The sequence below is a fragment of the Helicoverpa armigera genome, chromosome 18, assembly GCF_030705265.1.
Source record: "Helicoverpa armigera isolate CAAS_96S chromosome 18, ASM3070526v1, whole genome shotgun sequence".
Classification (NCBI taxonomy): domain Eukaryota; kingdom Metazoa; phylum Arthropoda; class Insecta; order Lepidoptera; family Noctuidae; genus Helicoverpa; species Helicoverpa armigera.
Window position 1 is genome coordinate 9,323,504 of NC_087137.1, and position 26,828 is coordinate 9,350,331.

Genomic DNA, 26,828 nt, shown 5'->3' on the forward strand with positions numbered 1-26,828 from the left:
ATAATTTCTCGTATACTATGAATAGCTATTATCAAGTTACTTGCAGTTGCGCTTTGGATTAAGATTCATTTTTAAGACGGTAATTTAGTTTCGTATTCCACATATTTCGGTTTGTTGATAAATTACAAGTTAAGCTAATATAAGCGTGTTAAAAAACAAATTGTTTAACTATACGTTAAGCATTTTAAAAAATACACAAAGTCTGTACAATAAACAAAAAATATTTTAGTTCCAAGTATTTGAAATACAGCACCAAAACAAAGTTATAAATTCATGTCTTTCTGTATTTATTTTATAGCGTACTTTATGTGCTCTCGCAAGGTAACAATACATCCTATACTGCATGTACATTATTAATTTATTAAACCTCGCCCACGCTCACATCTTCCTACTTGTTATACCTACATAGAGAGTACCCAAGGTACAACAACCGCAATATGATATAGGTAGGTATACAATATATCATACAATGAAATTGAATAGACCGATTTTAAATGGTAACATAACTTCAAAATGCTTGGTATTAGACCAACAATTCCCATTTTATTTCTGTTCCATCACAATATCAAAAATAATGATAAACACATTAGTCATTCCTACGTATAGTCGGAAGGATGGAATCTAATAAAAACAAAACTATCCGAATCCGTCAGCCAGCCTCTATTCTCCCTTTTGCGCATGTAGTTGTTATACCGGGTATGTATGTGTGTAAATAAAACACTACCACTGTTGCCTGTATGCCGATGTGAAAGAGATTGAAGTACTTCACGCACACATTCATATCGCTACTAACAATGTACAATCTACCTACCTACTCTATCTAATTTATTTAAAGGAAGGGGCCCAAAATTGGGTTGAAAACTCAAAAAACCTTAAAGCCAAATAATAATAAAAGTTAGTTTTGTTTAATTTAGCCAGAAACAAAATAAAAAGTTAACCTGATACATTTCTGCTTCAATGTTTATGTCAATAAAACACCACGGTACGTGAAGTGTATTTCCGATTTATTCGTGTAATGTTATTTTAACGTAATATCTGTGTATGTACGCACCTATGTAATTAATAATAAGGAGTATCTATAAAATTAAACACATTCCTACACAGAAGATATGCCGCTTGGCTATAATACAATTTATAAAGTTGTATATTAATTACGGTATAATAAAGCATGCGGGGGGCGAGGGGGCGCGCCGCGCTCTCATATTCCGTATATTGATTGTGTGCGAGGGGGCCGGGGCAAGGAGGGGGCCACGGCGTGCCCCACTCTGTTTTTTACGACACGGCTTTCTGTGTAACATAATTATTGTATTAATTTTGTGAAATGTTTCGGTGTTATTTGTGAAAAATCGAGAAGTCGGTAAAGCGATTTGCGAGGTAAGAATCTCTCACCGGCGTGATTTTTGACGATATTCAGTTTTGCCGAATAAAATATAAATAAAATTTTATAGCTCTAAATTCCGTCGGCGGCGCGTACCTACGGTATATTACACTGTCATACCGCGTACGTATAGTGTTTTTTACGGGCATCGTTCTAAAAATAAGTTGTAATAATTATAATTTTATGTAGCGGTCGCAGCAGAGTCGGTTTTCTGTCGATTATCCATCAGGCGCGAGGAAGTGTGAGTTGTGATTTGAAGTGTATGTGGTGGTGCAGATGCAGGGGCTGGTGAGCGATAAGACGTTCCACTTGAAGTGGAACAACCACCTGCAGAACTTGAGCCAGCTGTTCACGACCATCTACTCGTCGTCGGCGCTGGCGGACGTGACGCTCTCCTGCCGCGACGGCACCCTCAAGGCGCACAAGCTCGTGCTCTCGGCATGCAGTCCTTACTTCGAGCAGATATTCAAGTGAGTACTCTCTTTATGCACTCCACTACTCGATCCTAGTAGCTTTCCATTTACAAAATTGAGTATTTATTACACATCAGTTTCAAATCTGTTCCATTTGGTCATTATGACATCATTATTTTTTCTAGTGAAGTTATTTTTAATACCATGTAATGTATACAGACATGAGTAAAGTATATTTTGTAGTGAGCCTCAGTTAAAATGGAGAATTTTTAAATTTAATTCTTTAAAATAATATTTGAACATATGAAATGTTACATAAATGTCATAGGAGTCAAATATATACAATTATTACTTTTATTATCTCGTGATAACAGAAGAAAAATATGTATGGTTAATAAATAAAGAGATAGTGTATTATTTTAATTAGGTACAATACAAGAAAGATAAAATGTTTGTTATTCTTTTGCTAGGGACAACCCATGTCAACATCCAATAGTTATACTGAAGGGGATCCCGTTCTCGGAGATCAACCTCCTTGTGGAGTTTATGTACAAGGGGTCGGTGGATGTCCAAGAGCTGGACCTGCAGTCCCTGATGCACACAGCCTCCGAGCTAGAGATACGGGGGCTGGCATATGAGGCTAGGGACAATGCTGCACAGATGTTGAATGTTAACTTGGAGTACCCAACATATCCCGCTACTTCCGTGTCGGCTCAGCCCACATACTCACAAGCAAGGACTGATGTGGAGAGGCTGAAACAGGTGAGGGCCTTTTATCTATTCTTTCATCATTGATCATCAAAGCTAACATCCGCATACTGCTTCTATCTTGTACCTAGTTGTATAGTACAGTCATTTTAGTTCTGGCAAAAACATCAGTAAGTCACTAACAATGTATTTCCCCTATGAAAAACTGACTAGAAAAAATAAATGACATCATTACATTTTATAATAGAATTCTTCAATTATGTAATTCCTATTCAAATGTAGGTAATTAAAGTTGAAAGAAAATTTTAAATTGCCAGTTTTATGACTTGTTATCAAATTAACAATTAGATAACAACTGGTCTAGCTGAGAATATGAATAAATAGTGTTAAATTAGTAAAGAACCTAAGACTAGGTGTTTCGCATTGTGTCTATTTTAACTGTTTTTAACTCTACATGTTTCATTATGTTCACATCAGAACATTTGCATATCTTTATCTGGCCTTTATATTTTTTTTAACCACATATTAAACCTTTTTTCATGTCAGACATTTTTACCTACCTACATATTTTTTGTCATAGAAAAAATGGAGGAAAAAAAGTGAAAAAACATTCCATTCCAAATAAAAGTTTCTTTGAGTTTCTAAATTGGATATTTTCTCATGATGTTGTTAATTCTTTAGGTGCTAATTGGCCAAAATAAAAATATTTTCCACACTTTTTTACTTGTTCTGTTGGGTAACGGTTTTGAGGTAAAGATGATATTTAATATAGATCAACAATGATAATAATTCTTTAACAGCACATATATTATTTGAATATTATTATATTGAATATTAGTTCCAAATCTTGAATTCATAAACTATCTCAACAACATTTTGTGGGTTGTTTTAACATCAGAAATTATGTGAATAGAGTTATATTTATTGCCAATTTTATCATCGTTACTGATTAACTACATAACACTGGCAATTAGGAGATAGGATAGGCGATCTTAAAAAGATGTGTCTTTCTACACTTTTGCTGACAAGATTTTTCATATTTTGTGTACCTCTAGTTTACAATCAATTAACTATACTAAGCAAGGTACATTCTTAGATGTAGGGAGCAGGAAGATGGTGAGACTTCATATTTTAATTCTCCTCTTTTACCGTTAACAATGGAAAAGATCATCTTCCTTATATTTATACAGTTTCTGTTAAATAGATACAAACATAATCTTTTTTGGTCTGCCCGTTTTTCAATAGTATTTCTTAATTTTTCAATGTAACAAAGATTATTTGTGTCTGAAAAGGTTTTCATATATTTTAATTAATACTTTTCTGATTAGTCATCATCACAGCAACTTCTTATTAATCAGATAATTTATCATTAAATAAATAAAGTGACGTAATTTCGAGTTAACTATTGAGTCATGGTATTAACTTTTTTATTTGCATTGTACTAACTTTTTGGGTATTTCCTTAGCCTAATAAGGTTTGAAGATTATTATTTTATTGTTAAAAAAGTGGCCTTGAACGTTATGCCATTACTGTCAATAGTTATTTAAATTTCAAATCAAATAGAATAAATATTGTTCATGCAAAGGCTTGTACATGATATCTTTTGTATGTGTAATAGTTTTTTATAGTTTTGTTTGACGTAGTTGGTACAAAAACGCGTAAAATCCGGGTGTTCTTAATTTATTTCGAATAAAAAAATGTATGAAAATGTTCTAAAAATGTTTTAATGTATGAAATTCAAGGTAGAATTACTTTACGAAGAATCATAAGTATGAAATATTTTTTGTTTTATTAATGTTCTGAAAATAAGACAGTTGATGGACAGCTACTTGTACAGAAGCCAAAAATAACAACAAGTACCTACATTTTGTAAAAATGTGTGCCTACTTGTAACAATGGACTTTCTAATAGACAAAAATGGACTTCCAAAACTGGTTTACGACTTAATGCAACCATACATACATGGCCATTTATATTTTTTCATTGTAATTTATACTAATTAAAATCTACGTACACGTGTAAAACACAATTTAAATGACAAAATTAACATGCGTTTGTAATAACTAGAAATCTTAGTCATAAGTATAATAATACGGATATTATTTGGCGTCGTCACTGTGGGTGACTGTACATAACTGTAGGGTACATTCACGACCATTCACAGTATTCTAAACCATTTCACTCAAAAATAAGAATATTAATGTTTTTGCAGATTATGGGAAAAACCCAAGCTGTATTTTAGACGTTTTCTAATTATGGAATTAAAATATTTTAATTAATGTCTACATAGCGTTATGAATTCTCTAATTAACAATTATATTTTCAAGGGCAAATTAAAATGGTCATTTTATAGTGGTATTTTTAGTTATTTTTTCCAACTCTTTGTATTTCACTTACGGCGTAATTTATGTCCAGTGTCAAAAAATATTGTAGGCATTATTAAAATTAATCGTTATATTATCGCTATTTAAAAATATTAAACAATATTAAAATTTGAAGATAAATATTGTTTTTCAGATAACTTTGGCTATGGAAGTAAAAATTTTGTAATAATTCCGCGATAAGTCTATTTTAAACTTGATATCTTTTGTATCTAGAATGTAGTGGAAAATTCGCAGAACCATATAATAAAAATATTCATATCACATTTTGCTATTATTGCAAAACATTTAATTAGTAAACACTGCTCTACTGTAATTAAGCTAATAAAAACACGAATGAGAAGATGCATGATAAACATGATAAAACCAAAAATAAAATATGAAAAAAAAAAAAACTATGACTTGCTTTTAATAAATGCACAAAATAAATTGGCCATTTTAATAGTATATTTTCAGTTTCTTTTTTGCTTTTCCATAGCTTATTAAAAAGGAAGGGACCTTCGACTAGATAAACCTACTAATATTTATCATAAAAAATAATAAAATACTATTTATTCCTAAGATATCAAAACCCGCCTTCAGCTATATTTCGCTGGTTTCTTAGAAGAATTTTCTTCCCCGCATCTCACGCCCGCTAAGGGCAGTAACCTCTGGCTCCCGTCTAGTTTTTATACCATACGGGCATGATAAGGTAGCAACACTGTAAATTATATTTACTATATAAGTACTAGAACAATGCAGTCCCATAATTATGTATGTTCATTAGAAAATAATATAAAAAAGTTTACTTTTTTCAGTGGAAGTACCATGTTACATAAAACATAATATGATTCATTCTTATTTCATAATAATCTTGATAGTAAATCGGGGATTCTAATCAATAATTTTGATTTAGGTTTTTAATGAAATATGTAGGTAGGTGACCAGTCCGATTGATTAAGTTATTTATTAATTTTGTATAGTTTGATTTGATTCGTAACCAGTTTTGGAAATAATTTATTGGGTATAATATTGAGAGCATTATAAAGCTGATATTTTAAGATTGAAATACAAAGCAAATCAAATTCTGCACATTAATCACCAGCTTGAAATCACGTGTAAATATAAGCCTTCATATAGTCTAAAATTATTCATGTAAATAACCAAATTCACATTGCATGTTAACCCTTAAATATCACCATCAAACCACACGGGCAGAAGGGGTATCATAGACCAACCCTCCCACCGCTCCCACCTAACGCTTTACCCCAATACAAAGCTTGTCTAACCTTCATCCAAACATTACCTTACATCGTCATTAATTCCTAGATACACATGTACCAGCAATCCATGATGCGTGCCGAGGAGATAAGGAGAAGGCGTCGGGAAGACCCACCGACGACTCACACGGCTGTGAATAATATCCTCGCGGCTGCGGCTCGGGAAATGGAGGAGGCAATGCATGCCTCCCGCGGCGGGGAAAGGGTGGTCGCCTGTATCCAGACGGAGCATGATCAGGGTTAGTTGACTATTTACTCGTTGAATATTTTTTTATATTTGTAGCGGGTTCAAGGAACTTTTTACGTACCCGGATGAAAGGCTTGCAACTGCGTTTAAAGGGGCTCAAGATACCTTTAATTTGTAAACTGCTCCTGCTAAGCTAGGCTTTTGTTTGCGATTTATTTTTAAGGATTTTTTAATATGACATTTCCATCCTTTCAAACTAAATAGTATCAAGACTGAGGGGTGGTGAATTTCTTACACAGTAGTGTTAGAAAGTATGTTTTGTAGAATACTCAGAAGGATCGATGAATGAATCATATTTCCATTCAACTCAGTTTTTTTTTAAGTATTATCAAACATTTCAAAAGATAGAAAAATTAATATCGAACACTATAAAAAGTCTTAAAAAGCCTCGATAAAAAATGCACAGTAAAAGCAGTGAACGTATAAAAAGACTTTCCAAGGTCTTTCTGGAGCGTATCGGGAATCAATAAGGCATTAAAATGTAGGAAGAAATTGCGACGATAGTAGGTGTAGAAAGAAATTATTAATGCTCTTCTAAGAATTTACTTTGAAGATAGAGCTTTTACTGTCTGTGTAGTTCTTGTTAATTAATTTAAGATAGCTATTTCGATCTAGCTATTATATGGATAAAGAGTAGCTTACATACTCTCAGGCTTTAGACTACCTGTGTAACAAAGTATATTTAAATCGGTTTTGAAGTTTTGGCGTGAAAGCCGAACAGAAAGATACAGTAATTTTATTTTATTTTATTTAATTCTCGCATTTATAATATTAAGTAAGGATTAAATGCATGTCTTCGTTAATAGTTTTCATGTAGAGATATAGTGGAATTGTATGTTGTTACTAGTGGTAAATTAGTAATATTAGCAAGTGGAGAAAGAATCAAATTAAACAATGCCCTTGCCTGCTCTACGTATAGCGCATACCAGTTCAATTAAAATAGAAAAGAACCTCGATATATAAAATAAAATTATTTTAATACTTGTTTTATATATATGTTTATAAACTTGTGTAGTAAATAACTGTATAGGTCTATTTGTTGTAAATATAAAGGAAAATTAAATAGAAAAGTAGTTTTCATAAATGACTCATTAAAGCGACGAAATTTTGCCAAAGTTTTAACTAAAATAATGAGTTGGTTAGTTATACCGGGTCGGATTGTGTATTGAAAAAACATTTTGCTTTATAAAAAGTAATATCCGTTTTAAGCAAATGATTAATTAATCAGTATGTCCAAATCCGTGTCAAGTTCTACCTAAACCAAATCGACTATAGACTAAAAAATAAAACGTAACTAAAGCTGGTATATAAAATGACATTCCTGTATATTTTATGTACGTAAATCTAGTTTTGTTTGTAGCCAGTAAGTCTGACGCCAGTCTAACCAAGGGGTATTGGGTTGCCCGGATAACTGGGTTGAGGAGGTCAGGCAGGGCAGTCGCTTAATGTAAAGCACTGGTACTCAGCTACATCCGGTTAGACTGGAAGCCGACCCCAACACAGTTGGGAAAAGACCTTGGAGATGAAATCTAGTTTTGTTTGTTTTTCTTTTTGTAAGTATCAATAATTTCTTCAAACTTGGCTGCAAAACAGAGCTTTCTGAAACTTTAAAGCGACTACCCTGCCCCACCTTATGTAAAGAAGAAAAGTTTGCTGTTAAGAAGTGGCCCAACAAATGTCTGTCTATAGGTTCCAAGAAACTTTCAAAAAATTTACAAAATCAAGTTTCATTTTCCATTTCTCTCACAGCAGCGGCAACATCAACAACCGACGCCAAACGCGATGTGGAAGAAGAACGCCCAAAGAAAAGGACTTCCATCTTGTCTCCTGACGATGAACGGCTTCGGGCCAAGAAGAAACCCATGACTGTACGCTTCCAAGACGATAATAAGACTGAAGAACGTCATAAGGTCACTTCCCCTGGTGAGTGTGTTAATGACTACCTTTATCTTACAGTGTTCTCCTATAAAAGTTCTTCGTGGTCGGATAAATATTGCTCTAAAATAGTCTTTTCTTGATTGGAAATCATCAACTGACCTTTCCCGCTATGGGTGCAGCGTAAGGGAGTGTCAGACTCTTACTGACTAAAACCCCGGGCCGATAACTCTTTCGAACAATCCCGCAGCCTCAGCAGGCTTTGGCCCTAGTGGGTCTTACTGGGTGTTAAAATCGTCTTCAAGAGCTTATGTAGCCCTATACTAAATTACTACTAATACTGATTAGTAAATTGCATCTTAATTGGTTCAAGTATTCTACCGTGAAAGTTAAACAAATCACACTAGTAAGGCTTCCACAGTTGTCCTGATTATTCGAAGCGCCAACCAATCCGTTCAATAGTGAATTTAAACCGTCCTGCAATTTATTCAGAATAAAATATGTACAAAAAGTGGAGCATTTTATATTATCTCGCGTTGAGGTCAATATACTTTGGAATAAATCTTAATCCTGCATACGTTACAGACTCAGATGTTTTTTTAATGTATTTTTTCTTGTTCTGTGCATTGACACTTGAGCGCACTGAAGTCTAGGGTCGTTTCGTTTCTTTCATTACATGGTCGCCTGTGCCCCACCAGTGACGTGCTCCTGAGACGTTATTCGAGATTTTTATACCATTTTCGTACTTATGTTATGCCTCTGTTTAAGTACCTTATCATAAAATGTTACGGCCGGCCTTCGTCGTTGCCATTAAACTCGAATTAGGTTTTTTTTACCTAAATATATACCAAATTATTTCTCGTTTTTTTGCTCATCAAAACCAAAAGTATAATAAAATATATTTTTATTAAAATACTAAATCTGTTTATATTCCAACTAATAATGAGGGTATTATTATTCTGTTTTTATTATATTTTAAATTAATTTTGAATGTCACGACTAGGGCATGCAATTTCGGTAAAACAAAAATTACCGGTAAAAATTCGGTAATAAAAATATTTTTACCGGTTAACCGGTAAAACGGTAATTTTTGTAATTTTAAAAAAATGTGATATTATAACAATAAGATTAGATAGTCTTAAAGCAAAAACTAAATTAATATGCAAAGTATAAGGTGGTAAACGTTTTTTGTGACGTGGGCCGTAACAAAAAACATGTCAGTACCATCCGTGCGCGATGTCGCCGACAAAATGCAAGAGAAACGGCTGCGATGGTACGGACATGTGACAAAAGGAGTGACACCTGATGACATCGGCAGTGTGAATGTGATACTCAATCTCAATATACCCGGTCAAAGGCGCAAAGGCAGGCCGAAACCGTGGTGGTTGAGTGTCGTAATGAATGACATGAAAATCTGCGAACTCGAAGAGGAAGATGTCTATTCAGGAGGATAGAGCGAAGTGGAAGAAGGAAGATACGGAAAGCCGACCCCGTCACAAGACGGGATAAACGCTAAGAATTACCGTAAAAAAATATAATTTTCATTGAAGTGAAAGCCCTTTTATATGGCAAATCATCAAATGAAAGTCTCTTTCTGTCTAAAACCCATGTTTTTAGTAGGCGTTTTATGGACCAGGGTCGCGGTAGCTCTTTCGAACAATCCCGCGGCCCAGGCAGACCTTGGCCCTGTTGGGCCCCACCGGGGTTGCTCACATCTCCCTGAGGAGCCCGTGGAACAACGCGCGCCACTGACACGGGTCTGTTGTGTATGCAGACGGTGGAACGATGAGCCACCCGAACTCACCGCCCACAGACCGACGCCTACGGTGGCCAGGAGTCGTCTCTCGACCCTTGGCGTCCGTGGTGTCTTCCTGGTCCACTACAGCGGCTGGGATGAGAGGTGCTACTCGCAGTCGCTCCGCCGTCTCCTTCTCGAGCATGACTGCTTCGCAGAAGGAGGCGAAAGGTCGCCGCTGCCTATTGCCTCGACGACAACACGGCGGTACCCTGCCCAGGCAGTGCACACCTGGACTGTACGGCTCCACCGAGTCCTCAGAGCCGTCCGCATGGTGGTGAAGTAAAAGCCCTTGCTCAGTAAGGTCATAGAGTAGGTAAAATAAGCATTAGCTCCATTTGTACCTAGTATGAGCTGACAGCTATGAGGAAAAACAAAATAACCGAACGAATACAATTTGTTTAGATTTTATAAATTGAGATGAGAAAGAAGATTTGTATCTCAGCTAGAGATAGTTAAGGACACACAAGTTTACTTTCCTTAAAAAAAGCAACTTTAACACTTACAATACGTAATGTATGCAACATTACATTATATTCAGGCTACATAACAAAGATTTGACGTTAAATGAACAATTGCTATATTATATCAGAAAAATGTAAAAACCGGTAAATTACCGGTTTCATATTATTTTTACCGGTAATTTAAAACTCGCAAAAATGGGCGATTTACCGGTAAAAACAAAACCGGTTAACCGGTATTGCATGCCCTAGTCACGACCAAATGTTGAAGTCATTCCGGCGTCGTAATAAAAAATCGTGATTTATATTTCCCTTCACTGCAAAAATAAAAAGCTAAAACAAGATTCCCAGTATATGGGTTCATTATTTTATTTTTTCGCTTTATAACGAGTTGCAGGTTTTGCAAAAAAAGATTATTTTTATCTCAAATTTTATTAAAGATAATATTCGTTTCGAAGAATTGGGTTTTTATTATTCTGTGAGTGCTCAGGGTGCGCAAGATTATTATTTAAAATGTTTAAAATTCTTGATGCATTCGTGGCCCACTAGGGCTTTGTATGACGAACAGTCTATCAGGAAATGTTTCTTAAAACAGTACCTAAAACTGTACCCCAAACTTTACCCAACGTCATAAGGTAAAATATACATACTATATGCCAAGTATCACGTATGCACCCTTGTAAATGACTTAGTTGATTGGCCCACCCACAATGTTAAAACGTCATTAGGTTTTAAAACATTAACATTCCTTGCCTCAGGCCATGTAATTCGATAAAATCAAGGGTATGGCGGAGGCATAGCTCAATTTCAGCAACAGTTTGCTCTGTGCCATCCACTGGACACAAAGTAGCCCGAATTTGTGTCCCATGTATTAAATAATAAATATAATATACCTTGTCAGTTAATTATACTAAATGCATTTGCTTCTTGGCAGTCAGGTAGAAAGAAAATGCATTCTTTCTACCCTAATCTGACTAGGCTAATACCGCGGTGTTACCCTTCTCACTGCATGGGCACTATAAAGTTACTATTTACCGTATTGAAGATAAATTAACTCACTTTTTCATATGTAAAAAAGCGATATTTGCATAAGATGCAACCCTACATAAAAATAATAATTAGAAATATGATAGCATAAAAATATATTTGAAGCTTAATGCCATAAATATTCATAAATGTTATTAAACTTCAAACTTATTAAAAATTCCAAACTTGTAAAATTTTAAATGATAATTTGATTTGTTTTTATTGCAATTTTTCGCTCTCTGGTAATGGAAAACAATAAATATGTTTAGATATAAATTAAAATGCCAAATAGTGATACTTTTTATTACAGTCTATAAAAAAATACATGCGTATGTGTATCTATGGAACTAAATACAGAGTATATAAGTTATCTAACTCTGTCTGTTTTTTAAACGACGCTAAAATATAATCACATTTATTTTATTATTCTTAATGGAATGTGCACTTTTGTAGCCCTTACACAACCTTGTCAATGTTTTAGATTGGATCTTTAATAATTATTTCCGACGAATAACAATACGATTTATAAAGCTAAACTATTTATATTACAATGTTTGTTATTCATTCGGCGGCACATAATGAAAACATTTCAATGTGAATGAGTGTGCACCTGCGTATTTAAGGCAAAATGCACAAACGTTACTTTTTTAAATACCTTTCCGACGCCATTTTTAACAAATTCTTGATTTCAAATTTAGAATAGGGCGTTGATCGTCTTAATAACGGCCATATTATTTTTGACCAGAAACATGTTTCGTATATTATGTAAAACGAACTCTGCTGCCCTTAGTCATCCGATTTCTTTTTAACTTGACATTTAAATTGTAAAAGCGCGGATTCTTTATTTAAAAAATGCGGAATATCGACTTGCGAAATTAAAACCTTGTCATTTCAAGAAATATTGGAGAAAAAATAAAGAATGTAAGTAGGTTGTTTATTTTTTGTTTAACTTTTTAATTTTGAAATGTCACATGGAATAATTGATTTGCTTTTGTTTTTTTAATTTCGTTTAATTATGATTAAGGAGATTTTTTTCAATTCATTATGCAAATATATCTTGTTTTTATGGTCTGACATCTGATTGATCTTATTTGCTTATCAATACCTATATATCTTAATCATTAAAATAACCGGTTCTGTCTGCTAGATTATTTCATATTTTATATATTTTTTATTCAATTGTATTTTATTTTTTAATTATTCTTTATTATACCACTTCCTTTACCACATCCCATAACACTTTAACCTTGAGTGTTTTTTTTTTTAACTACGATAATTTTGAAGATTAAATTGGCAACGCAAAAAAGGTCGTAAATTATTTATTGACATTATTTTATTCTGATGTAGGCTCACATTGCGAAGTTCCGATAAGAAATTAAACCAAATTAGGCCATTAGCATACCGTTAACGTGAATATATGAATATATTTACAATATACAATTACAAAAAAAAACCTAAAAACATGCATAACGTTCTAAATTATCTTTGAATGTTACTATTTAGTGAATGAATTGTATTTGTTTATCAAATTCTCCATTGATTGCTTTAATGTAAGTCTTTCATACACATATTGAAAGTAAAAAAACTAAACAGGTACAATCCCATATAAATACTTTTTCGCATCCATCAAATCTAACTAAAACAGGAACTGGCTGAACATAATCTAGATTAAAAATATTTCACTGTCCATAGACCAGAATAAAATCTGTTTCTAACAAAAAAGTTTTGATATCAAACCGAGCCATCGGCCGATATTGTATAAGTAGTAAGAAACCCGACAATAGATCGCTGGCAAGACAATAATTTAGTATAATTTCCTTTCACAACATTTTGCACAATCACGGGGCTACACTGTTATAAACCATTGTGGTATATGTTTATTTGTTTAACTCTACCATTGTTCGCATTTACATACCTTCATTATTTTATATACTGCTTCATAACACGGCCTCGCTCGCATATTTGGTGTATTTTTTAATGTTATTATTGGGAACAGAAGGATAAAGTTGCCCTTATCCCAATTGTTTCTTAAATCCATGTGTGCTTCTTACATATTATTTTTTCTGCCGTCATATCACAAGTAACATTATTTCTAGCCATGTCGACTTTCACACAATCCATCCATCTAAAATTCTAAACATAAAGTTGTGTGAACCGTTTTTGTTAGACAAATGAATCATTTTTAATAGCAATATTTAAACGTTTTGGTTACCTTTATCAAAATCTTCTAGTCTATTTTTTTACGTATGAGTCACAATGTAAAACCCGTCGTTGCAAATGTAATATTATAATATTTAGTTCGTATAAAATAGACAATAAAAAATGTTCGCTCCGTGTGAACGCACTGAGACCAACAAAGGAAGTTTTTATCTTTTCGAAATAATAATGACTTGAAGTTCTGTTTGATTAATTTCCTATGAAAATTACTTGGTCTAGTTAGTGTGCTCTAAAAATAACTTTGGTTATTTACCAGAACTTTAATTTACTCGTGTATTTTTCTAAAAGGTTATATTAATTCTGAGTTCTCAATATTTAGGCCCAAATTATTAACAATATTCAGAACAAATCCAGACTCTAGTAAACTAGGTGCATGATTGTTTTTAAATAGAAAAAAAATATAGTAAAGTAGTAGTGTAAGTAGTAGCAAAGTAAGTTAGGAAAAATACGTTCTAGAACAGAACGCGGCTGTCTGTCTTCTAAATTAATATAATTATGCTACCAGGAACAAATAGTCAGGCCATTAACAATACACGTCATAACAGTCTGTATCCTTCTTACATCTGTCTTACAAATTGCGCGGGAAGACAAATATTGCAATTCTGTATAAACTTTTAAAATTGGAACAGGTAATTTTAAACGCAGCCATTAAAATGACATTAAAAAAATAACGTGAACAAGTCGAGGAAATTGCAAAAGAGGTTTAAGAAAAAAAGTTTATGTATAAAAAAACGTGTCCTTTGTCTGCTTTCGTTCTGACTTGATTTAAAGTAGGTATGTAGTAAGTATATAAAATGTTTCTTTTTTATATAACTTGTTTCGTATGTTAATGTGAATATCCTTCAAGATAAATGCAAAATAAAACAAATACAAGTTTTTTTATAACTGCTTTTTCTCCACTTTCGTTTTAAAGTTCCAAAAAAACTTTATATGCCTGTAAAAAAACTTATGATTATTATCGGCAGCCATTTTCATTCTTCCTAATAAAGTAATTTAGTCAATTATACCGTTGATACACAAAGCATGAGTTCTTTATGATAGACCGTCGGTAAAACTTAATTCACTAAATTATTTCGCTAATAAAAAGCAATTTGATGATGACACATCTTCAGTTAAATGGTTAGAATTAGGTATGAGTATGAAAAGGAAGTCTCGTAGTCTGTAGCTTAGTACCTCTAGTAGTCAACCACGGAGTAAGGAAAGATGATCGGAGATGCCATAGTGCAAGTAGTTCAGGCGCCTTCGCTGGGTCAAATTCGTACGGTGGGCATGACCAAAACGAACAGTTACGAGTGAACTAACGAGGCGTTGGCGTTCTTTGAGACTTTTGTTAACGATTTTTAGTATTACAAAGAACGCGGAACTATTTCCACTCTTATATGAGCTCGTCCGGCGATTTTTCGTTATGGCACCTCTGCTTGTCATTTTATTTTCCATGTAGTCAACCAAGGTTAAGCTATGCTTGCTACGGTCAGACTTTGGATGGGTGAAACCAGCAATTATGTGGTACTGGGGAGCCGGAAGGTGTGAATAACTAATATTTTTATGAGGTATCATGTTACCCTACTTAATTGGAAGAGGTCAAATACCATATGACAAATATTATACCAGTAGTATCCGGTTGTAAACTGACCCAAAATTAGTTGAAGAATTACTATGTCTGAAAGTAAGGTATCAAGAATTTACTGGTCTGTTTGTGTAAATTGATAATTGTTATAAATACATTTTTTTCTCGGATTTACAGTTATGTGGAAATAGATTGGTTCCGGGTAACTAGGTTGAGGAGGTCAGACAGGCAGTCGCTCCTTGTAAAAAACTGGTCCTCAGCTGCATCGGGTTGGACTGGAAGCCTATTCCATCATAGTTGGGAAAAAGGCTAGGCGGATCGGTTCCTTGACACTGTTTTAGGCTTCATTATATCCGGGTATATAAAGTTGCTTTAAAAGTCAGGCAAAACCACGGGAAAAAGCTATATTAAATAATTAAACGGCCTCATCTCTAAACTGATCTACATACATACATACATAAGTGAATAACCAGTTTTTAAACAATTCTTAGCTTCCTGATTCATTCATGTCGTTACACAATTAATTTTCTACTTGTAGATGCAAGATATAATATCATAAGCATAATAGTTTAAAACTGGTTATTTGTTGGAGCGGTTATAACACGTGGTTGTAAGAAAAAATAAGATTTATGATCCTTGTGGTGAATTTTGTTTTATTTGGGTGTGTTAGCTTTTTTTTAGGCGTTTTGGTCGTGTGAGTTATTGGTTAGAGAAAATCTAATCTAATCTCGTAAGTAAGTTAAAATGGGAAGGGAAATAGGAAGAACCAGGTTTAGGAACAGTCGTTACGGGTAGTCAGAAGCCAGTAAGTCTGACACCATTCTAAGCAAGGGGTATTGGGTTGCCCGGGTAACTGGGTTGAGGGGGTCAGATAGGGCAGTCGCTCCTTGTAAAGCACTGGTACTCAGCTTCATCCGGTTAGACTGGAAGCCGACCCCAACATAGTTGGGAAAATGGCTCGGAGGATGAGGCTTAGGAACAGTGCTGAAAACAGGAAGGGTCCCATATAATTAAAGCAGTCCTATGTTCTAAAAGAAGTTAACTTTGTGCTAAGCTAAATAGAAGCAAAGGAGAATTGTTCATGACAGTTTCTTGACAGCCACAAAATTTGCCAGCGGTGAAAGGGTTTTAGGGTGCTGTCAAATGTAATTGACGTGAAAAAATGCTACTTTAATTAGCCTAATTTCAATAAGCATATTTGACTTTATGGATGTTTATAAAGGTTCCCCCCATAAAAAAGTTAATATAGAGAAATTATCGGTCCTTCTAACAAAGCCTATGTATAAGTGAAGGTTTCTCTTAATCATTCTTTTTTGTCTGCAGGCGCCCCCAGCAATGATACCAACAAGCACGAAGAGAACAAACATGGCGGCATCAAAGTGGTGCAGTTGGCAGTACTGCAGAAACCCACCAATAACGAACAGGATGACTCTGACGGTGAGCTTTCTATAGGTATCGAGAGTTTCCTTTTATTTGTTTGGTCATGTCATTTTCATCGTTGTGAAAGGGGTAAATTAGGTGTATGTTACACATTTTCTTCTTATAGATATTTTTCAGGACTAAACTCTTAAAAAAAATTAGTTTGTATGAGTAGAATACTCTGATAGTTGACCCAATTTATTTTTTGCACTTTAAGTTAGATCTAGCTATTTATGCTTTTAATAAATTTATACCTATTTATGACAACATCTTTCATATACCCACATCATCACAATCACACACACCAACCAACAGCTTTCCCTTCAACTAATCCCCAACTTTATCTAACAGAAAAAGGCGGCAACAAGACCCTGGATGATGACGAGGAGACGGACTCCAGCGGGTCGGTGTCAGACTCCGCGACCAACGATGCGCAGGACGGACGTCCGCACGTCTGTGATGTTTGTGATCTGAGGTAAGTTGTGCTGAACAGGCGGCAACAAGACCCTGGATGATGACGAGGAGACGGACTCCAGCGGGTCGGTGTCAGACTCCGCGACCAACGATGCGCAGGACGGACGTCCGCACGTCTGTGATGTTTGTGATCTGAGGTAAGTTGTGCTGAACAGGCGGCAACAAGACCCTGGATGATGACGAGGAGACGGACTCCAGCGGGTCGGTGTCAGACTCCGCGACCAACGATGCGCAGGACGGACGTCCGCACGTCTGTGATGTTTGTGATCTGAGGTAAGTTGTGCTGAACAGGCGGCAACAAGACCCTGGATGATGACGAGGAGACGGACTCCAGCGGGTCGGTGTCAGACTCCGCGACCAACGATGCGCAGGACGGACGTCCGCACGTCTGTGATGTTTGTGATCTGAGGTAAGAAGCATTACAAAAATATGTAGGTGACCCACAAATAACGAGCCTTTTGAAACACCAAGGAAGTCGTTATGATCTTGGGACCATCTATCTTGGGATCGACCGTGCCAAGCGTGGCTTATCCGCGTGGCTGTCACAGGTCTTGCGATAAGTAATAGCGCAACATCTGGCAGAACTTAGGTATAAGCAGCCTTTATCTGGTGAAAAGTGTTATTTTGATATAACTAACTGACATTTTTAATATTTTATGTATAACCGGTTCTTCAGACTATACAGACAGAATTGTGTTGCTGGGGAGTTTGTTCCACCAATTCCTCTTTCCATCAAAAACACATAGGAAGTAGTAAAATGCGGGTGTTTTTGGGGCTGTCTTCTGTAAACTTGACCTTCTAAAAGTGCTGATTTTCCTGCATTCTTTATGATGTAAATGATTTTTTATCTATGACTAGTGAAACTGTCAATAATCATCATTTTTTACTTCAGATTCCAGCGCTCTTCCCACCTGACCCGTCACAAGCTGACGCACACGGGCGAGCGTCCGTTCACGTGCGGCGGCTGCGGACGATCCTTCGCTCGCTCCGACAAGCTCAGGGTGCACACCAAGATCTGTGAGAAGGTATGTGTTGTGTTCAGTGATGTTGTTTTTGGTGCACAGTACGTGAATGTGGTAGTATGATAAATAAATATGGTTTTTGAGCTACTACTCTGCTGCTATTGAGATCATACAAAAAATCTTATGAAAATATAGAAAATAATAGCTTCATCTGGAGCTTTAAGTATGAAGTCTATTTTAACTGCCTCTTAAAAACGACAGATTTTATAAGAATTTGTTGTGTTAAACAATAGCTTTTGAAGTAGCCATATTTAAGAATAATTCCACATCATCCATGTCCAATCCATAACCATGAACAAATAATCGTTTTATCTACAATTTCACCCATTTAGTCTACGAAACTACTTACCACCAAAAACTAAACTCACATCTACAACCCACAGGAGGACCCAACAGTAGACATGGCAACGGAAGCCCCATCATTCAAACGCGAGAGCAACTCGGAAGTGATGTCGGGCATGGTCCGCACCACGCACCGCGAGTCCGGCCACCTCGTGTTCACCCCCAGCGGCGACGTCATGCTGCCGCCGAGGTCACACCCCGTCGTGCTCAACGCCACCCTGGACCCCGTCAAGAACGAGATCAATCCGGATAATCTGTTGGAGGCCCCGCGCAGGGGACGCGGCAGACCCCGCAAGACCCCGCTGCCGCTCATGCCGAAGATTAAGAAGAAGCGTGGACGCCCGCCTAAGACTTCGCTTGGTAAGTCATACAATATGTTTAATAATGTCATGAGTCTTTTTATCATCCCAGTGTACATGCTTCTCAGTCTGTTATAAAAACCCGTAAATCTGAAAGTTACTTATCCTCATTTTACATACATGCTAAATAAAAAGTAGCTTAAGCTACTTCTTGTTACGTCAGCTATGAACCAGATTAATTTTCGTCATCGGTCAAAGCGCTTCAGAGATTAACTAGAATAAATAGACCATGTATTCTATACTATTATGTACTTAGTAACACACGTCTATTTTAACATAGCAAACAGATCAAATTCACATATCTGTATGTATCGACTTCAACAACCAGTCTTACCAAGAAGTATTTATGGGAATGGGATTGTCTGCTAACCTTAGTCGAGGAGATCAGATAAGCAGTCGCTCCTTGTAAAATACTGCTATGCTGAATCTGGTTAGCTTTGAATCCGACCACAACACAGATGAAAAATACTAAATAAATGTAATAACCATACATTTTACTACAACAAATTTCCTCTTATCTTCCAGACATGGAAGGCTGCGTGCTGACGAGCGGGTCGGTGATGGGCCCGTCCGTCGCCCACCTCACGCCGTCGGGCCAGCAGCTGCTGCTCAAGCGCAAGCGGGGCCGCCCGCCCAAGAACTACCTGCTGCCCAGACAAGGTGAGAACGAACATATTAATATATTTTTAAACCAAGTAAAACAGCGTTATAAATATCCAAACTTATAGATATCCATATCATCCCCTCTCACCGCAAGAAAAAAATACGTACATAGGTCCAAATTAAGCTATTGATGTTCTATCATCCAGATTAGAACCTCCTTCTTTTTGGGTAAATAAACTTATAAAGCAATTCGTTTTCATAACATCTCTCTTTTAGCCGACTTTACAGACGACAAATGTCTAGCAAGAGCACCATATCTCATAATGAAATGCTAAACGATTATGACAATTAATTGATTTATTTACCTAAAAAGAGTGTTATAAGTTTATCTGTGACGCCGTAGGTCTAAAGATATTCAGGCTTTGTTATGAAAGCTGGCGGTTCTCTGTGGTTCTTAAACATGTTTCCCCAAAATCGGTTCAGCCGTTTTAAAGTTCTTGCTATTTTTGTGTGAGTAAAAATTATGATGGTAGGTATAGATAAATCTATGTTGTAGCTATGTTATTTTGTTGGTACGGGAAATTTTTAGATGGATCATCTTACTAGAATTATTACATAATGTCACATGACAGACATTTATAAATACATTCCCAGTACCTTTCCTCAACATAATAATAATCGTGCAATATTTATAAAATTGTTCATACGATAATATTTTTTGCTTATAACCAATGTTTAGTCCACAATTACAATATTTAACTATGAAACTCCATACAATTTGTCTTGACTCATAACTGGAATGTTTTTGTACTGTATTCTGTATTCGCCGTGTATATTAGTCACTTACACGTGTTTTTGTTTAATTTTTGTTTGTCTGTGTGCGTTTTATTGCAATTTGTATGTATGTGTGTGTCGTGTTGAGTGGACATATTGCGTCAGTTTTTTGAATTGAAGTTTGAGGTATATAGAATTGTTTTAAAAAAGACAGCCTGTGTTGTATAATTGTTACGCAAATATATTTTTTTTGCTATCTTAAATATGTTCTTAGTAATAAATAATTATCGGTGCAATCAAAAAATGTCGTCATATAATGACGATACATATTTATTTAATTTTATATAAGTTATTACTTTTTCGTAACGAAAGGTTATCCATTTGTTGAGACAGAATTGCATAATATAAAATTTATTTTTATCGGAATCGCTTATAAAACAAAGAATGACTGATACTTCAAACTTATAATATTTATTGGTATTCATGTGAATCAGATATTTTAATTTATATGTTTAATGAAATGTCCACTCAACTTCGCCTTTATGCATTATGCTTTTACGATGCGTTGGACCTAGTCTCTGACTTATTTTGTATCATTAAACAACTTCCCGCTGTCAGTTAAAAATAAGTATTTGTCTTTTCTCAAGCTCTTTATTATTATCGCACCAAGTATTATTGAAAACGATTATATTTGTCCCTTATTTTGTTTAAATCAGTTATTGTTCCTTTAATACAATAAAAATACCTCTATAACAAATAGATATTCGGTATATGTGTAGATACCGAATATGCGTATAAACCGAATACATACCAGTTTTCTTTAGCCCAAATTAGGTATTTTAAGGGTATGTTGCTAAATCCTATAGCTGAAATATACTACCTACTTTTATAAAAAGCCTTACTAAGTAATTGTCGTCAAAACTCAAGCTGAAAGTTGTCAGCTCAACTGTATTATTAAAAACAGTTTGGACTATTTATATTTCTTTTATACCTATTGAATAATTTAAACTATATTATAACACTTGAGATTTTCTTACCTATTAAATATTAATAATAATGTTAAATACCAGAGATTAAGTCCAACGCACAAGCCTAGCTAACGCATATCTCTCCATAGGTATGTTGGATATGGATATACCGATGCAGTACGGACTCGCGATCAACAAGTTTCGTTAGTACAATGTTATTTCACGCATGACTACAAAACTGGGACAAAACGTCGGTACTAATCGGTATTGCTAATATATTATAGCAATTAATCAAATAAACAACCTTATATGGTCCATTTTCATCAACAATATAAACGCCCGATTTTCTTTAAATCACTGTTTTCTTTGAATTTTCACATACGAGTCTCAAAGTTCACAGTTGTTTTAAGAAAAACAGAAGTTTATGTTGCCGGTGAATTTGGGTCTATATGCTGACTAACAAAACTAATGACTAACTTAACTTAATGTAATAAATAATATGTTATGTATTGTATGTAAAAAGGTAGGTAAATATGTATAGTTTCTATTCTGAGAATGTCGCTTCCGCATGCTTCCTAATCAAAGCACAAATATTTTTATGCATGTCTTCAACAAAAAAGTACGTTAATTTAACACAAAATACCTACTCATACTTTTGAACATCGAAAAACAATTTACTTTTGATGTTGATCTTATATCAGTGCACACAAACTAATACTCATACAAAGCACAAATCGAATTTAATCATAAAATCTTTCCTTTTTCAGACGGACGACCCAACGAGAACTACAACGCAACCAACCTACCCTTCGGCGACTTCTCCTACTTAACCGAAATGATCTACAACCCACTGGCATACGGGAACTACGGCGTGACCAGCGTCGACCCCGACCGCAACGTCGACACTGACCATCCAACTGACACCCACGACCGCACCATCGACGTCTCCGACTCCTCATCCGACGACGATGACTCCCGCGTCGAGACCGAAGACAACATCCCCGTTGCCATGGAAACGCAGATCATGACTGTCGGCGACTGCCAGATTGTGAAACTACCACCGAGTAACGAAGATAAGGAGGAGAAAATTGAGCAAGTTGTTGAGACTACAGTGTCCTCGTCTACGCCGTCGTCGGTCACTATAACACCCATTACGACAGTGGGTGATTGCACCATCAGGCCGGTGGAGAACACATAAGATTTCGCAGCCATGTTAGTCTACCCCGTCTACTGGCACACGGGATGAGCCTACTGCAGAGAGTGAGTATGTACTTGAGTGGTTTACTTTATACGTTGCGCGATCTCACAGTGAGACTCAATGCAAATTAGATATATGTTGCGGTATTTTGATGAGAATCATGTGCGGTTTATACTATGTTTATTATTTTAAAACACAATTGTGTGTTATTTTATTATATTTTAATTTTCATTGCAATTAATGTGTAATCTGCATTTGGAAATTCTAAATTGCAGCTTTTTCTGGTGTCTTTGGGAAGATTTTTAAACAATATGGGGTAGACGTTGTATTATATTATTGTGGTAGCATTCACTTCGGATTAAGTGGTCACAGATCGATGATACACTTTGGTGTTGAAGTGGAGTAGAAATTGATAAATAATGCAGTATTTGGGCGTTTGTAAATTGGGCATTGGACGTAGGATGCTTCCGTAGTGAATTCTTTACGAATGAGTGTATGAGGCCAGCTTTATAATAACGACAGTGTCTTATAAGAGCCTTAAAAATTGACACTAGCGTCTGGCATTTCCAGGATCGTTATTTATCCCCGCTGAACCTCAGCATACCATGACTCATCTCATACACCGAGATAAGACTTTTTACTATTAATTTTAAATATAACTTCCAACAAATGCCCTAAAAATCATGCATGCGAAGGTAATTTGTACCTGTGTGAGAACAAAATATTTCAGCGATCAAACGCCGTAAGAATAAGTAGAATTTGATTAATCTTCAAGATTTGCACTCAATGTCTTCCCAGGCACCGTAATGCTACTACAATGATAATCATGTATATCTATGAAAAAAAAAATACTAAGAATTCAAAGTGACTGTCAAAAATGCATTTAGAATTGGTGGTGATGAAATATTTATTTTATTGGTCTACTAATGTACCATAATGCCATAAGCTTTACATAATTTTAATCGTGATACTCAATTAGACGACTCGTATACTTATCAGAACAAATATTAATTGTCACAATATTGTTGGGCTGCAGTGTACTGCATACAGTACAAATATTCTGACAAAAAAAAATCAGATCTGCGAGGAATATCATTTTTGGAAGACACGAAAATCAATAAAAAGGCTATGAGTGCAATAAGTTGCTTAATTTACAACAGCAATAAGGAAGAAAGACAAAAGTTTACAAAACAATGAAGTAAAAATTAATAAAGTAAATAAACTACTTCAGCGTTCACGTAAACAGGTACACAGTACACTGCAGATCAAAAGTTTTACGTATAGATGTGTATTTTGCGAATATCTACATAGAGGCAGCATATTTACTGAATAATAATGTAACGGTGACACTATTTAGATACGCGATGTTTATTATAATGTGCACTTAACGTTGCCTTCACTGTTTTTCTTGGCGTACACACCATTGGTATCCCGGGCCTATGTAATATCACGCCCACTCTATAAGAAACTAATGGTGTGTAAACCAACTTAACACTCCTCAAAAGTATTTCAATATTTATTTTCACGCGAAATCTCTCGATCGATCTGATTTTTGTTTAATACCGAGAGACTGACTTCCATAACGTGACGAAATATTTTTGAGCAGTGCTCGTGCGAACGTAGCAATCTGGTCGGCTGTCTATTTTATACGTTTATTTTCTATAATAATTTGGTAGTTAGTCGTTGTGTAGCAAGCACACGCTATGTCGCCTTTTCCATATTTCTTAACTGTATCAATCTCTGTGAATATTAGAATGTAGTAAGTAGTGTCTTAGATGAATATAAAACTTAATATTCTAAATATTAACTCGACAACACCACACGAACAAGTGATACGAATAAGCTACATATTTTTAGCAGAAACATATTGTATTGACATATTAACAATATATTTCTTTAATAGTTTTGCCTGTAAAAGCAATGGATAACGTATCGTAGTTCTATATATAATGATAGTGCAGTATATAACCACAATATAAAGACAGGTGTCGGCCGCGGCCTGTGAAACAGTCTCGGCGACTTTACAATATCATATTTTTCGAACAAACACGTTTTAGTTCCTCGTTATGTTCGATAGAGACTAATGTAGAAGTCTGCATACATACATTATAATGTCGGTGTAATAAAAGTATTAAACTCACTATTATGAAAAATCATAATCATTATTTTCTTTATAATCTGTACAGTAGTAGATATAGTTCCTAACTTGTAATCGATACAAACTATAACCCTTGAATTAATGAAGTAGATGAGACGTAATATTTCTTTAATCATTTAGAATTAAGTTTATATTATGATCAAACTTTGAGTATATCTTTTTTAGTATTCACTATTAGTGATAGTCGATTTGTTTAAGTATCAATTGCGATATAATTTACGTATTTAATGGAAGACTGCTCGGATTCGTTTTCTGTTGACGTGTATCGTTGCGTTGTACTCGTTGATGCCACAGATCTGTTGCATTTTAACATTTTTGACGTAGCTGTGCGTGATTATGCTTGAACTATTTCCAATTCTTAAAGTACGATATGTGGCACCAACGAGTACAACAGTTATTATAATTGTGAACATTTTGACATGAAACAGCCCCGAAGAGGCAAATCGTGAGTCTCAGGCGGCAAGCTAAGCTTATTGAGAATTATTTTAATATAGGAATCTGTATTTTTATAACGAAACTAAGATAAGTTGAAGCGGTAATAATCATTTACTCCTGTATGTCACATATTGTAAGCTGTGTTTAGTTGTGTTTTACAAGCGCCTTTTGGCCCGTTGTCGTTAAGTTTCATGTGTTCCCTTCGAGGTGTGACGGATAATATCTACATGTATCTGCTATTGGGAACGAAAAGCAATAAGAAATTCGAATCATTGTGTGGTAAAAATTGTGATTGTAATCAAAATGTTTGTCATGAATCGATATCTCTATGGTCTAGGGCAGCTATATTGTCTTTTACATTGACCATACCATAGCATATATAAAATAAATAAATCTGATCAAATATTACCCACCTTTTGCCTTGATAAGTCATAAGTAGGGTGAATATATTTTATTTCCTCCAACTAGGAAGAGTTATTTCAAGTGTTGGAGTTCAGATGAAGGCAAGACGTATTTAAGCAAATACATGTATATATTGTCTGGTTTACTTTTGGCAATATGATGGTTATAATCGGACGTTGGATCGAGAGCATTGATTGCATTTATATTTATTTTGTATTGGTGCGATATGTTACAAAATTATTGATTTATACGAATATTTTGAAGAAATCCTATTGTTTTACAAGTATACAATGTCTAAAAATTAGTTATTATCAACGATAATGCAATTCTTTTTAAATCCGGTGGTTTAACATGAGTTCTAATTTTTGGGAAAGTACGTACATTTAGTACTCATGATAAGCCCCCAATTCTATTTGTCTATGATGCTAAAATTATTCTATGTTGATCTAGGTTATGATTATTTTTAAAACACTTCCTCAATATTGATATAATTTGCTTCTGCCTAGATAATCGAGATATTTTTGTCCTGTATTACACATAGCACACACATGTATGGATACTCCTACACATAATGCATTTTGAGTATATCTCTGCATTTTAAGTAACCACCAAACTCTTGAATGTGTTCAGAAGTTCAATTTTTAGCAGCTATTTGGCAGCAATTTTAGTTCTTAGTTCTACTACCAGCATACGTATATATGACAGTGTCCATGTTGATCTGATTTTGATATGGTTTATCTTTCTCAAAACATCACACAATTACAATAATAATTTGCATACTTGACAAAAAGTTGAGGTTTAAATAGGAACTTAAACTACGGGTGAAATTATATATTCCATCGAAATCGGAGCTATATTGACGTTGTCTTATTTGATTAATATTTTTAAACTTAAAAATAATATGAAAATATCATGCAAATTGTGCTATGTGTAGTACCAACCCCATAACAAAAACATGTATCCAATTACAATTTGTCGTAAAATAATATAAAATTTTACGGCCGGATAGTTTGTAGACAAATAGTATATTATGTTTAGTTTTAATGAACGTTTTATATTCCTGTATTTTGTGAAATGTTCATCATTTTACGTTGTGATCATTTGAGTGCAAAATTATTATACGTTTAACCAGTTTACTTTGACGATTTGTCAGTTAGGGCAGCAAATGTATACTTTATGTTTGCATAGTCCGAGAGCAGTATTTTTTAGATTTAATCTTTATTATAACTTTTTTTATTTTAACATTATGAAATTCGATCGTTAGTTAATTTCTAACATGAAATATTTAATAAAGAAATCACAAAATTATAGTTTTGTTTTTATTTCTATGTCCTGTTAAATTGAGAT

The 26,828-nt window shown here is 34.8% G+C and overlaps 1 protein-coding gene across 1 annotated transcript; it reads left to right on the forward strand.

The window, feature by feature from the left end:
• The first annotated feature begins 1,041 nt into the window (after positions 1-1,041).
• LOC110376709 (transcription activator GAGA) lies at positions 1,042-26,789 on the forward strand. Its single transcript, XM_049850311.2, has 12 exons — positions 1,042-1,374; positions 1,655-1,848; positions 2,262-2,553; positions 6,189-6,378; positions 8,136-8,309; positions 16,651-16,764; positions 17,098-17,221; positions 18,113-18,245; positions 18,626-18,944; positions 19,469-19,603; positions 21,438-21,491; positions 22,056-26,789. The coding sequence occupies exons 2-12, from the start codon at positions 1,655-1,657 to the stop codon at positions 22,484-22,486; spliced, it is 2,160 nt and encodes a 719-aa protein (XP_049706268.1). The 5' UTR covers positions 1,042-1,374; the 3' UTR covers positions 22,487-26,789.
• The last annotated feature ends 39 nt before the right edge of the window (positions 26,790-26,828 follow it).

Excerpts from the sequence above, each read along its gene's own strand:
- LOC110376709 (XM_049850311.2), top strand. The coding sequence starts at position 1,655 with ATGCAGGGGCTGGTGAGCGATAAGACGTTCCACTTGAAGTGGAACAAC. Across the intron at positions 2,554-6,188 it reads ATGTGGAGAGGCTGAAACAG|ATACACATGTACCAGCAATC; the intron begins GTGAGGGCCTTT and ends ATTAATTCCTAG. Across the intron at positions 8,310-16,650 it reads TCATAAGGTCACTTCCCCTG|GCGCCCCCAGCAATGATACC; the intron begins GTGAGTGTGTTA and ends TTTTGTCTGCAG.